Source organism: Leguminivora glycinivorella, chromosome 23 (genome assembly GCF_023078275.1).
Source record: "Leguminivora glycinivorella isolate SPB_JAAS2020 chromosome 23, LegGlyc_1.1, whole genome shotgun sequence".
NCBI classification, from domain to species: Eukaryota; Metazoa; Arthropoda; class Insecta; order Lepidoptera; family Tortricidae; genus Leguminivora; species Leguminivora glycinivorella.
The window spans coordinates 9431165-9446214 of NC_062993.1; the positions used below are offsets into that span (position 1 = coordinate 9431165).

The window sequence follows — 15050 nt, forward strand, 5'->3', positions numbered from 1 at the left end:
GCCTGTAAAGCTTGTCACTTTTTGTAAAAGCGCCCTCCACTGGGCGGACCCAGCGCGCTTCAGGCCGTTTTTCAAAATAAATCTCGAATATCGAATTTCACCAGATTTGACGGCGTGATCATGTTGCCAATTTTATCACACAGAACTTTATTTATATAGAAGAAACAAGTTCATCTATTTGTATAGGGGCCGAGCGTGTCAAATTTTGTACTGAAGTTGTTTCTTGCCTGTAATTTTAAATATGTCTCAGGCTCTTGATTGTTCATAATTTTTTGTGTTGTTGCAATTGAATATCACGTAACGAGGCATTTTTTATGTTTTGATTGACTTCAACTTACAAAAATTGACGCCCGAAAGCTGCAAGCTGCGATTAAAGACGGACAACTCAGTGGATTTCACTGAGTTCATTTGACACGCTAAGTAGATACGTTTGCTTGATCTATGGTATATATGACATCTGTGGAGAGAAAACAGTACTTGTTGCTATGATAAAAAAAAATAGTTCCAATTCTACTCTTTACCAAGCTGTATTCTGTAAAGTTTCGTAGGCATTACTTACAAATGCGATTAATAATTTTGTCTGTTACTTCTTTATGAGAAATTCTCTAATTAATATTTAATTTGGCATAATGCCTAAGGTATCATACCTTCTTTTTAATATAGGTGAAGGTTGATGTGTGTGATAAAATATACCCTTACTATTTAAATAAATCTTCTTTCGTATAGTAATGTGCTTAATTCTGTCCAGAGAACCAAATATATAGTATTGTGATTGTTTTGTCCTGTATAGTTTCTAAACATATTTTTATATGTGTTATCTTATTAATATTAAAATGTACATAACTAGCGTTATGTTAAGTTTCAGGTTTTTCGAAAACCTGTAAGAATTAGTCTAAAGAAATGATAACTAAATTATTGTAAATGGACGTGGTACGCACAAGCCCATGGTCTGCCAATATCTTCCCAGGTATTTAAATAAATATTACATAAAATCTACCCTCAAAAGGATCCTTATGATATGACAGTTGAAGTTAAATGGAAACATTACATGACCAAATAAGACGGTTAAAAAAGACAAGTCGCTCTGTGTCAGGTTCGCTTAGTTTTTACGGATTTGATTAAGGTTAACTGATGTGGGAATGTTGTAAACAATTGGAAAATGTACAAATTTTTGTTACGTTATTTTTAAATACTTCAAAGTACAGAGTATGATAGCAACTAGACTCCTAGTCAGGTGACTTGAAGCCGAGTCTGGGACAGGTCTCATTAACCCTTTAACCGCCTTAGTCTACTAAAAGCCATAGGTACCTAAACTATCCAGGCAAATTATCGTATAATTTCGTACTACCGGCGACAAGAACACGCTGATGAAAAATTCTAAGCGGTTAAAAGGTTAACAAAAAGCAAAACTGTGAGATTACGTTTAGTAATCACTAACATAGAAAACTAAAATACCTACCTAAAAGTATGCGAAAAGCATTCTAGGAATATTTAGACGACGCTCTAGGCTCAACTTTTCAGTCCATGGACTAGAGTTTAACCTGATCCAAGATAACACGGCAGAATCTGAACATCTTGCTTCAATTAATAATGTCAATTTGATGTGAAATCAATTATTACTGCGTAAGAAATCACGACTAAACGTGAATGTTACAACGTTTATTATAAAATCTTGATGGAAAATGGTAATGGAATATATGGTACAGTAAAAATATTATGAACGTGTGAATCTTGTAAATGTGTAAAACAGTTTCAGAAAGGATTCATCAGTTAAAAAGGGAGAAAAGCATGTTTGACATAGTTTTTTGACTATATATAAGTAACTCAAGAGATTAGCTAAGAGAATCCGTATTAGTTTCTAAGGTAACGTACTGTTTTAAGTTTCAGCAAACTCTGAGGCAGCACTGAGTATACTTCTCTAGTCAAGAGTTTAATCCTTTTGGATGCCACTTGTGAAATCCACGAACTTCATGCACACGGCAATATCTCTGGCACAAGGTGACCACCATAACCACTTGAAACATCGAACGCTACTTCTAACACCGTACGCGATGGCACTTTGCCTTCTCCCCACATCTAGCGTTTCAGAGCGTAGCGTCGGGCCAATTAATATAGAAAAAGACGCCGCGTCGACAGACTTTTTCAACAGCACAGTTGGCTCGACGCTAGATGTGGGGGGGGGGGGGGGGGCTTCAAACGATGGATCTTTTCTTGAAAATATATTAATGTAAAATATAATACTACTAACACTTATCTGCATGGTTCTGCATATTGTAAAACATATTTTAGCCTGTGCCACCAGCCCAATAATCATATCAACACAATACAGTAGTGGACCATTATAAATAAATTTTAGCCTCCCTGTACAATTTACTATTTGAATAAATTATTTGAAGCTCACGCTTTTCAAATATCAAGTGGATCGCAGTAGTATAAAATCAATGGTTTAGTGTTATAGATGTTTCTACTATGACGGAGCTTTATTCATATCCTACTACTGTAAGTAGCGTTTATTTAGCCGCTTTGAACTGTGAATAAAAACTATGTGAGGTCAGTTACACAGTTTACAAGTAAATCACAGTAGAAAGACAAAAGTAGATAGTCTTGGAATTGCATCGCTATGTCCTATACAGTCGACAAAAAAATGCTACGACATTCTAAAAATAATAAAGTCGTGCAAAAGATCATTAGTTGATAATTTTGGTACTGACTGTACAGTACTGCTGCGAAAAGTAGATAGGTACCTAGTAAATTACGATACAACTAGTTTTATTATAGATCGGTTATGCATTGCAGTGAGACTTAACTATCTACTTTTCCCTTTTTACTATTCTAGATTAAACAGTTAAACTATGGTGTTCGTAAGCTTCAACACAAATTCAGCACTTAATAAATAAATAGTGTAACACAGTTGTTTTTCTAAGACAAGTTTTTAACATAGTTTTGTAATATTGTGCACGGTACGGGATTTCAGACGCATAGTATAATCGCTTTAGCAACATTAGGCTGTATTCATCCTAGTCATTCGTACCTTATGATTGTACTTATAGTATTGTATTTTAGCTACCTTGTATACCTTGTAAACTAAGCACATTTACATTAGTCGTCTATGAAACTCAGAGATTGGCAAGAACATACTCTGTTGACATTGTTGACAATCATAGCGTAGGTAATATTTGTGCCATACATAAATGTGACCTATGTACCTATAATAGTTGGTGAGGATTGTCAATGAAATGACATTTTCAATGACCAATGAATAGGTACTATCAAAGAAAGTATTGCTTTAACCTTTTTAAACGCTTTACGCCATAAACAAAAACGTAACAAACATCAGTTAAAGTAAACCATTTGAAAATTAGGTTTCTTAGCAGTGCACGCCATTATATTTAACACTAATTAATACGGTGCATGTTCATGAAGCTCCATGAGCGCTACTAGTTACGGTCCGACGCCAAAGACCGATTAATTGCTTACAATTACTTACAAACGAACGTAAGTTTTGACACTTCGGTGATTTGGCGCCCGAGTGACGGCGTTTGTGTTTGACATGTAGCGTCGAAAAGGTTAAGGTGTTCTTGGCGTTCAAAAGGGACGGGGACATTCAGTTTGTCACGCATATAGCCAATATCGTATTGACATGAGAAGATTAATATAAATGTGCCTAGCAGCCTTATCAATCACCTGTTGAACTCCTTTCAAATGTTTAATGTTCGTGTCTGGCGTCAAATATTTCTGCATTAATTTTGAACCTTATATTATTTAATTGCGTATTAAAACAGAATCTATATCATTGAAAAACTAGTTTCTAATTTATTTGTTATCTATACACTTGTTATTACTCATTTGAACTGAAAGTGCAAACGACTCTTAAAATCTACACGATCTAGTAAAAATAAAGGTATTGGGTTACTGTTGACAGAGCAACGCTATCTAAATAGGTATTGGGTAGTCTAATCTGTCAAGCCATTTCCGTCACTAGAAAAGAGCGAAAAATCAAACAAAAAATTGGCGAGAATGTATATCGTTCTATAGAAAATAAATTTCACGCCTTTTCTCCGTCTCGTATTGCTACGTAGCACAACTTGATGACCCTTTGCGTGCGCTACGGCGCTACCACACAATAAGATACTTAATTATGATTTTTGACAACTCTAAATAATCGAAAAGGAATAGTGCCATGCATTGGAAAGGGACAACACGATCCGACCCTGAACTGCTGTAAAATTTCGGTTTTTGAGGAAGTGTCCTTTCTGTACGTAAGGACTGTATTCTGCTTCTAGATCAGGCAAATTTTGTAGAGTCCTTTGTACTTCTAAGTAGATAAGCAAACCTTTGAACTATTCAGTATTATCCTGTATCCATTTCGTTCCTGTACTGAATCGATGTTTTTGTATGTTGCCGTTAGACTAGGTGTTCATTCTGTGCCCGACGGGCTTACGTGAATTATTGTTATAAAGAATGATGTTAAATAAAGTGTAAAATGTGTATCAGTGTTTTTCTTTCATGATAACACTTGAATCCCTCACCTCACTACGCTCAAGACTCAATATACCTAGTCCCTCCCTAAAAAATATGATTTCACTTCCAAGCTAGGGCATTAACATTTCGTATTTACTGGATGTCCTGTACATATCGAAACTTATTACTTAGATACTATGAAAGATGGTTCATAATTGAATACCGGGTGTTTTATGTAGCTGACCGTACACTGTACTCCAAGGCAAACTGACATTATATCACGCTAGATAGAGCCACTTTGCTGTCACTAGCTTCAAAACACGTGCATATTTTTAACCGACTTCAAAAAAGGAGGTTCTCAATTCGACTGAATGTTTTTTTTTTTAAATTTTTTTTTTTTTTGTATGTATGTTACTCGATATCTCCGAGAATCGTGGACCGATTTTCAAAATTTTTTTTTTTTTGATCGAACCGGTATAACCCCGAGATGGTCCCATTGGAACCAAGTCAGGGTCTGATGATGGGATCCTGGAGAAATCGAGGGAACTCTTCAAATGTTATAGGCACATGTAATGTTTTTAGTCTATTTTTCAAAGGTACACCAGTATTTACGTCTAATGGTAATAATTTTATGTGGCTGAGCTGATGATGGAAGGTCAACTCCTCAATGGTTAGGAGTTAAAGGATACCTAATTCTTTCACTACTGTACATGTATTCGGACGGATACATATAATATCACTAGGAACCACTAAAAATCAACAAATAAATAAACTTTTTAACAAAAAATAAAACCGCCTTCAAAAATAAGCGCGTTACAAAACACGGAGAAACTAAAAAAAGCCAAAAAATAATAAACCTTTCAATTCAGATTTCTTATCGTATTGCAATAAGCTAAACATCCAAATTATAAACAAATCAATTATTTTTTGGAGTCGGTACCAGCCTGTGTATGGTTGGGTGGGGCAAACAGGCAATAGCAAGGCGACGAACGTCTGGTACCGACTACAAAAATAATTGATTTGTTTATAATTTGGATGTTTAGCTTATTGCAATACGATAAGAAATCTGAATTGAAAAGGTTTATTATTTTTGGCTTTTTTTAGTTTCTCCGTGTTTTGTAACGCGCTTATTTTTGAAGGCGGTTTTATTTTTTGTTAAAAAGTTTATTTAACTTGACTTCTTTTTTTGGCACTGGTCCCACCGCCGAGCTAGTAAACTATGAGCTATATCCATACTAATATTATAAATGGGAAAGTGTGTGTGTCTGTTTGTTTGTCCGTCTTTCACGGCAAAACGGAGCGACGAATTGACGTGATGTTTTAAGTGGAGATAGTTGAAGGGATGGAGAGTGACATAGGCTACTTTTTGTCTCTTTCTAACGCATGCGAAGCCGCGGGCTAAAGCTAGTATGCTATAAAAACGAACAAAAGATAATCACTCTCGTGTAAATAAGAGACACGGCGATGTTTATAATCAGTCACTCGCCCAGCGATGAGCTATCAATATCGCCGTCTCTTTTATTTGCACGGGAGTGCTTATCTTTTGTTCGTTTCTATAGCCGATAGCTCATAGCTTACTAGCTCGCGGTGGGACCAGTGCCTTTTTTCAGTTATAATATGGGGTTTTTTTCTTTCCGCACGAAGTGAATTATTTCTTGTCAGCCGGCGTAGCCATGTCATAGTGACGTTATAAATCAGGTTGTAAGGGCCTACGCTAGCTTACGCGGACGCCCGCCGCGTGCGCACGCTCGCGGGTCCCGCTCCGGACACCGCCGCGGGCCAGCGAGTCCGCGACGGGCGCCCGCGACGGGCGCACGCCTAACTTAGCGCTACCAGTATAATTTTGGTTCACAGTGTGTACAGACGTATCCGCTAGATAATGGTTTTTTTAATAATTTATTATATGGCGAAAAAAAACGTCGGCAGAAACAGAAACGTCGACAGATCTCCGTGTTCCTGAAAAATAGGTTGCTGAATAGTGAATTTGTAACCAAAGTTTCGCTTTTGAGAGAAGATGCACATTTTTACAGATATCTTAAAATGACTTCAAAGACATTTGTTGAATTATTCATAAGATTAGAGCCGCATTTGAAAAAAATGATTATAGAATCAATGTTCCGATAACACCCATAGAAAGGCTAGCAATAGCTATAAGTAATAGTACATTTCGATACAAGTGAAAATAAGTTTTTACACATGTTTAGAACAATTTTTTTCATAACAAGTGCCTTAAAAAGTGAAATTTACTGTCTTTATATAATTCATTTCTCATATCCCATAATACTGGTTGAGCTTGCACATCTAATATTACGCGCTCCGTGTCGATCATTATATTGTCTCAACTGTACTGTCCGGCGCGTGTATCCGCGGCACGATGCGGCGCTCGACTGAATGCAAGAAACAAGTCCGCGAGCGTGTGCCCGCCGCGTGCGCACGGAGCGGACACCCGCCGCCCGCCGCGCGGATTAACGTCCGTCGCACGCGCCCGCGCCAGTTAGCGGTGTCTATACAATTTCTTTGAGGCGGGCGTCCGTTGCGGGTAATCCGCGTAAGCTAGCGTAGGCCCTAAGAAATCTCTTACTGCTTGTCATTTTGTCATGGTTATGGAGTGGCATGCGCGGATCCAGGTGGGGGGGGGGGTCATAGGGAGTCATTACCCCCCCTGGAGCCTAGGTTGGCCATACAAATAGACCACGTGACCCCCCCCCCTCCTGGGCACGAAGCTGGATCCGCGCTTGGAGTGGACTAGGGTTCCAACTGGTTGACTATTATTATACCCTGATCAAAATTTTGAAGGGTCATGTACTGAGAAACGTCGAACAATACACGTGCGAAGAGGAGATTCATAACTCATGTCGATTTAAAACTCTTCGGTCTTGTTTTAATCTATCGCCACTCGTTTCGCATGTGTATCGTAATGTACTATTTCGACTCCTTCAATCCATTCGTGTAAATGGACCAGTTACCCATTTCTCGAAGCAGTCTCTTTTTAACTTGTCATATTAGACAGGGGCTACCACTTATTGTAGCTTGTAGCTTTGAGAAATGGGTCACAGTAGGTACATTTCAAAGCTCAAGACATGCGATACTAAGCATTTCCACAACTGTAAGTGTTTAGTGTACATGTTTATACTTTTAAACGAATTTGGTGCACATTTTGAGCTTCCTCGATGCTTAGGGTAAGTGGGTAAACCAAAGTCAAGAAATACAAATTAAATTACTCGTTTATTTTTTTTATTCATTAATTTTATAGTTAAAAGTGCAGTACACTGAGTAAACTCAGTCCACCGGGGACGGGAGGCGCCTAGGCCGTTACTATTGACGATTAGGGGTGTCACCTTAATCGCAAGTTAATATAAAAAGGAATGAGATCCATTTTATCACGAGGCGAGTCATATTCCGTAGTCAAAGGTAGGCGAGGCGCCCCCGTCCCCGGTGGAGCCCCCTACTCATAACCACTCAAGATCTCTTATGTTACATACATCCTCTTACCGTACTGTAGCTTATGGGACCCGACGTCTCGTGACACCAGTTAGGGTACTATGGAAGCATGGCGGTCGAGTACTATGGTCCCTCCAAGCTAAATTCGCATGCTTTGCTAGTGTGGCAATGTCATTAGTGACAAATTTCTATGAAAATATGACGCTTATAATGACATTGCCTAAAGTACCAAAGCAAATTTAGCTTGGACGGACTCTATCGGGTTGGTTCATATAAAAATATCATCTCCAGCGGTCGCGTTAGTGTCACGAAACATCGTCAATTCTAAATGAAAATATTAGCGTGTTCTTAAAAAAATAACAGTTAAAATGAACACTGTCTTATATTTACAATTTTTTACTTCGCTTTAAAATATACGATACGCAATGTACCAATTCTTTTTCCGGAGCTGCGCGCGCGGTTATTACATATTTACATTTTGAAAGATCGCCGAAAAGGGTGCCCGCGCGCGGAGCTTCAAGAATTCGATCAGTTACTTATTCTAAGTATATTTTTTTCTAATCTTTTACATTTTTTTTATTTCAATACAGAATCCTATTTATAATTAGTAATCATTAAATTTTTAATGAACATTTTTAGCCAATATCGTCTCTTCTGCCGCGGTATCTCAACCATCGTGTATATGTACAGAGCATTGTTGAAATACATCGTCAGTTAATAATTATACAATAAATTCAATGTAAACACTAGCTAATTAGAAAAAGAAACTGACATCGAAACTAACTAAATATTGAGAGCGATTAACTGTCTACCCGACGCCTGCCCGGCGTTACATTACACTTTACATCTTACATATTTTTATTCTTTCGAAAAATGCATTCCAATGATTCATGGATCTTAAATTCTTAATATGAACCGAACATTTCGGAGCTATATTACATCGTACCCGCTGGCGATCAAACCCAATACACGAATATAAAATCATAGAGATTTCTGTTTGGATTGGATTCGTCCGCAAGTCTACACGTCTAAAGTTATTCACCGAAGTTAATAATAATCGTAAAATAAAACGAATCCGGCCGTTGAGGGCGAGACAGTGTTTAAAACAAAGGCCTCTTGTAATAAAGCCGGTTGGCCGACGTTTGCCGGTAGATTAGACGCTCGACGTTGAACGCTGGACGCTGACGCTGGACGCTCGACACGTCGCACGGCCACACACACAAACACACAGTCACACACGCACACGAATGCTATCGCGTTCTCTTTTTCGCCGGACCGCCCGTGGCTGTCGAACGTCGTAATCTCTTTCACTGCAAAAGAAAAAGGAATGTTACACAAACACCTTCAGTGTACATCTTACAGAAGTTTAAAATCTACCGTTCCTGAAGTAACTAAAACCTCCGCCACACATGAGCGTTTTGAGAGCGTGACGGGGCACTGGTGCTGGCGCCACGCTCTCAAATCGCTCATGTGTAAAACAAAACTAGAAATATATTATGTTCATTGATACATATGAAACAAATGAGACTCTAAAAATACAAATTTCACAAGTTCCTCTGGCATCTAAAACAGATGCTTGGTAATGTTCTAGTAAATAACTATTATCCATATGTATGATCTAGAATTGAATACTAAAATACCTTTCGCGGTAAACATGAGTCACAAACTACGCATTAATTCTATTATACCTAAATACGACTTATACTGTGATTGCTATGCTACGTAAACATTATCTTTAATCAATATTACCTGTAATTTACTGACTCACACCCTTGACATATTATCAATGCAAGGAAAAGCGGTGATCATTTGTATGTTTTTAATTAATTTATACAAAATTCACATGCCGACGTTTCGTCGTACAGATGCACCTTAATTCACAAAAACTATATTTTTTAAGAGCAAATCGGCACTCATTTTATAATTTATTCAATTTTTCTAGACACTTTATTGTCATTACATTAGTAAATAAATAGTGTCAAAAGAGTCTAAAACAAAATATATAATTCTGGTACTTTTTGAAAATTATACTAGTTATATTTATAAGTATACATTATAATGAGTAAAACGAACGTATATTCAATATTTCTCTATAACTTATAAAGTAAAAATTTACAACGGTTACGCACACATACATACACGCTTCCAATCACAGTATCGTACAAACTGGTAGCCGGTAACTTATTTCAATTATTTAAAAGCAGCCCGACTTTGTTGGCAGCTTCCTGATCTAATACCATTATAATTATGACAATAGGAAAATAAAAACCTGTTATACGCTACTGGTGCTGCCTTCATTTTGTCGCCTTTTCCATATTAAATTGTATGGTGTCAAATTAGTTCCAACGGCCGCCGCTAGCATTAATGTTGGAAATTCCCGTAAGATGACGTGTATTTGTGATAATCAGCACCACTCTGTTACACACGTTAAAAAAGTCTAATTTCTATGACCGTTCCAATACTCTAAATAGTTACTGTTATATGTAAATGCTAAACCTATCTTTTCCGATCTGCGTAATCAGCTAACAGATTTGTATTTCATTTGGTATGGAAATATTTCCTGGCCAGGGGACTTTCCCATATTATAGAAATTTACGTAGGTTTTTCTAGAATGGAAATTCTGCCCGGTAATGCGGTATCTCAATCAAAATTTGAATGCAAACATAGGGTTGTACTAAAAATTAATTCTGTATAATGGTAACTTGAATTCAATTTAAGTATGACGTGGCCAATTACTGAGAAGAGGCATGTAAAATAAAAATGTATGTAAGAATGAACTGTGTTTGTTCATTAGGGTTCCGTACCTCAAAGGGAAAAACGGAACCCTTATCGGATCACTCGTTTTTAGTATAGAGTGGCCAGTTATTGGACACTGCCCAGTAGAGCCCAGCAAGTTACAATTTACCTATCCTAACGGTGTTCTTACACGGGTAACACAATTCCAAGCAATTTATATACCATTGCGCGTTTGCTCCATAGTTAGTTGGTGCGTATTGAACGAATGCGGCAATGGTATGAACAGATGTAGTGCGAAAATATTACCTTCGTATTGTTACGGAAACGTACGAACGTGTCATGCTATTATTTGAATCGTTTTGAGACACCGCTTTTTCCTTAGCAGGGCAGAATAGATTTATAAGCTATTCAATTTTCACAGCAGGAGGAATGGAACACGATACAGACCGAACGTTTCTGGTTAATGATGTGGAAGGGGCCAATCAATGAGTACAGCCGGCCTAGCCGAAATGACAATCGTTGACGCTAGACGCCGGTCGAAACGCAGTCTGGCTCTGTCGCGCCAATACGGAAGAGCGACAGAGACAGCTAGCTACGATAACGATATTATCGTAAGTGTTTATGCACTTGGCTACGTACCCAGACCAATTCCTTTACTCCATCGTATTTCGTTGACCCAATTCTTAACTGAATTAGTATTCGATCAGGAAGCTAACCAGTATCCTTATGTTTAACACATACAACAAATAAATTTTTAACTAGTAATTATTTTAGTCAATAAATGTCGTGAGTAAACTCAGACTTAAATAGCATACCAAAAGATCAATTTCCCTAGTAAAATGCTATAGATCGCCAAAAAACTAGAATTTATTGCGTATTAATCTATGGCGGTAGCATCTCCGATATTCAGGGAAGGGAGGTGTTTAGGATATGGGGGTCGATTTTTTCTTGACTTGACTGATGGACTGCTTGATCGCTTGCTTCGAAGCTTCGTTGGCGTTCACTGACTTTACCTAGGGAAGGGATAGGAAGGGAAGTTTATAGAAGTGACTATATCTCGAGCTCGACTACAACTGGGTATTGAAAAAGACTTATCAGTTTTGGATCCAATATGTTGGTGAATTCTACAAAGCAAAACAATCAGAGCCATAATCTGAACCATGGCACGAGTAAGCTGCCAGGGTGTCGCGTCGCGAGAGAAAACCTCCCGCTCCGCTCTCCCGGGGAGCCGCGCTCGCGGTCTGTGAATGGTTTGTGTTCATCATTTTGTTTTGCTTCAATAGACTCACCGCATATGTATAGTTACCCAAACTAGTTAACCTTTTTTTCGTAATGGTATTCATCTGATCATAATTTTGATATTTAATCTGGGGACACGAAGAGAGGATGAGCCAATCTGATGATAACCTCGTGGGGTCTCATATATACATACATATAATCACGCCCGTATCCCATAAAGGGGTAGGCAGAGCGTGTGCTCTGCCTACCCCTTTATGGGCTGCCTACCCCTTTATGGGAATATGTGAATACTAAGTTTCAGTGCCACTCTTGGCAAAAAAGAGGTTGAAAGAAATCCAAATTGTGACATATATATTTAGGTAAACATGGTGAATAATTATACCTCGTGTTTGTATTGTGATATTGTGAACATTTTCTTGTAACTTATATAGAAATGGAAAGGAAATGCATAGGAACTAGATACTGGGATCATTGACACGCCACACTGGGATTCCTGGCTACTTTTCTCGGCACTGGCCAGGCCACTCGTCTCGCATGTGGCAGGGCGGGTATTCCGTACGTCGTCGCTGGGCATGAGACGACGGTAGGTAGAGTAGTGCAGTGAGGGTTGAGGTGTAGTCGGGGGGAGGGGAAGGGGAGGGGAGGGGTGTGGTACCTCGTTGTTGGGCGGCGGCTGCGGCGGCTGCTGCTGCGCGCGGCGCTGCACGGAGGGCGAGCGGCGGTCGGGCGGCGCGGCGCCGGCCTCCATGTGCTGCTTGCGCTGGCGCAGGATCGTCCAGTCGAACGTGTAGTCGTACTGGTAGTTCATCGTGCGGAACAGGATGCGGAACAACTGGAAACACGAACGTACTTATTATGATCCGCGACTAAATACGAAGCAACTGTGCCCACTGTTATTGAAAAGCTCTCGTGCACGCTCATATTGGGCGTGCAGCGGAGCAGGGCGTGCGGCGTGCATGTCAAACAATTGAAGCTCATACAAGTGTCCTGAGTCCACGCTGCATAGATTGTATGCACGCTCGCCCGCCCCGCCACGTAGGATTCTTAACTTGCATCCCACACCTAGTAGATCGAAATCGTATAGAAAACGTGTCATTCATGATTAAGAGATGATTGATCAAATTTAAACCTCTAAGGGCCGGTTGCATCAAAACGTCTGTCACTGTTAAAGCGTTCGTTAAAATTTATTGTATGGGAAGTTCCATAGACATCAGCTGCGTGACGATGATGTGTCTGTCAAATGTGGTTGATGCCACAGGCCTAAGCTTTTCGCCGCTATTGACATGACATAAGTCAGTATTTGTTCCAGACACGCTACGAGTACGATTTGATAATAATGCTATATTTGATATTACGTTTTTTAGGTATACTGACCACTTGATATATAAGTAATATAAACTACAATACAAACTTTGTATTGATGTAAACTGTTGGTAACTAAATCGCACGTATGGCAGCATTGGCGATAAGATTGACCACAATTACTCATTTGCCAAGGCCGCGACATAAATACGCAATAGCTTTTTCCCGTCTACGGATTAACACAACATATCGTACCGATAGTAATAAACCACTAGCAACGTAAGAAAATCACATACCTACCCGCATTGCGACTTATCGAAAATGCCTACATATTCAAATACTTATCATCTAATTTGCCTTATAATCTAGCCTTATTTGCAACCTAAATAGAAGTTAATCGCCTCAAATCCATTAATCCATTTTTATTATGTGTTCTAGTTTTAAAAAAAAGCAGTATTAAACATCTGGGAGCATAATTAAAATACATTCAGGTCAATAGAGGTTATAAAAATACCTTGCCCATATTCTACGACACTTAAAACCTACCGAAACTAAAAATAGCGAGCGGGTCGCCGCTAAATTTTGATGTTGTTTTGGCCAATCGGGGTTCCATCAGGGCAGGTTACCTTTTGGTAAAATGTAGTTTGCAAACAAAACTGCTGATGATGATATTGATTATACGAGTCTGTACGTCAAGCACGGCCGTCGTGAACGCTACTTGCATGCAGCTGTGATAAAACGGGGACCTAGGCTTTCCGAAAAAAAAACGAACGAATAACTAAAAATTAAGCTCATTTTTTGCTAAGTTCGTATGACTCACGGAAGTTTATAGCTATTCGATATCAATCAACATTGAAAGAACTTTATCCCGCTAAAATGTGGGCGAAGCTTTTCAGTTCGCGTGTTATCTAAAAAGCTTCATCGTAGATGATACGCAAAATCAAAGTTTTCTTATAGGAAAAACAGGTTCAGATATAAAGTTTTGTACAAAATCTATAATGTTATGGTTTTCCAACGGTTGTTCGAAGTCACGCAAACAAGTCGCGACTTGTTCATAACACAGTTTACTAACACCGGATACAGAAGACCGGTAAACGGCGTTGTGCGACCGTTTATACGCAAGATCCAACTTGTTGTGATATCTATTTTTTTATGGGAAAGAAAAAACGGATTCCGGTTCTTGACTATTAGCGTCAGTTTCCTAATTATTATAATTACTATAATCAGTTAATTTCCTGACATCAAAGATCTCTTTCAGTATCTGGAACTTAAGTAAAAAAGCGTCCAGTGATATCACCTTAGACTAGACAGAAGGGACTTCAGTCTAATAACGTTTGATATACGCTTGGCCGATCCAGCGATGTTTTAAGCTTGTAAATAGCTATCCTTGAACGCTTGTTACCCAAGGATATACGAACACGCGCTATTTATGAATGAAAACCACATCTGGGTACCTAGCCAAAGACACAATCGCTTACGCTTTATAGCTGGCTCTCTCTATCGCTCTTCTGTAGTGGCGCGACAGAGCCAGACTGCGTTTCGATTGCCACGTAGCGTCAACGATTGTGTCTTTGACTAGAGCGGCTATGCAGTAATTGCAGTGTAGTTTGTAAACGCACCTGTCTGAGATACATGTAGTCGGGCGACTCGTCGAAGGTCAGGCCGCGGCAGTAATTTAGATACATCGCAAACTCGGCCGGGAATCCCTGGAACAAACATCACAGGTCACATTTATGGTATACTAGCTTTTACCCGCGGCTTGGCTCGCGTTAGAAAGAGACAAAAAGTAGCCTATGCCATTCTCCATCCCTTCAACTATCTCCACTTAAAAAATCACGTCAATTCGTCGCTCCGTTTTGCCGTGAAAGACG

At 39.0% G+C, this 15050-nt stretch overlaps 1 protein-coding gene across 3 annotated transcripts in view; it reads right to left on the minus strand.

Moving 5' to 3' along the window:
• Positions 1 to 7667: 7667 nt before the first annotated feature.
• The window catches only part of LOC125238275 (casein kinase I-like), a 31957-nt gene continuing 24574 nt past the window's right edge, over positions 7668 to 15050 (minus strand). For all 3 annotated transcript variants that reach the window (XM_048145561.1, XM_048145562.1, XM_048145559.1), the window contains exons 7-9: positions 14799 to 14885; positions 12533 to 12709; positions 7668 to 9212 (exon numbers count right to left, since the gene is read on the minus strand). In XM_048145561.1, the coding sequence (XP_048001518.1) occupies positions 9210 to 9212; positions 12533 to 12709; positions 14799 to 14885 (267 nt within the window). In that variant the 3' untranslated portion in view covers positions 7668 to 9209. The remainder of the gene's footprint in view (positions 9213 to 12532; positions 12710 to 14798; positions 14886 to 15050) is intronic.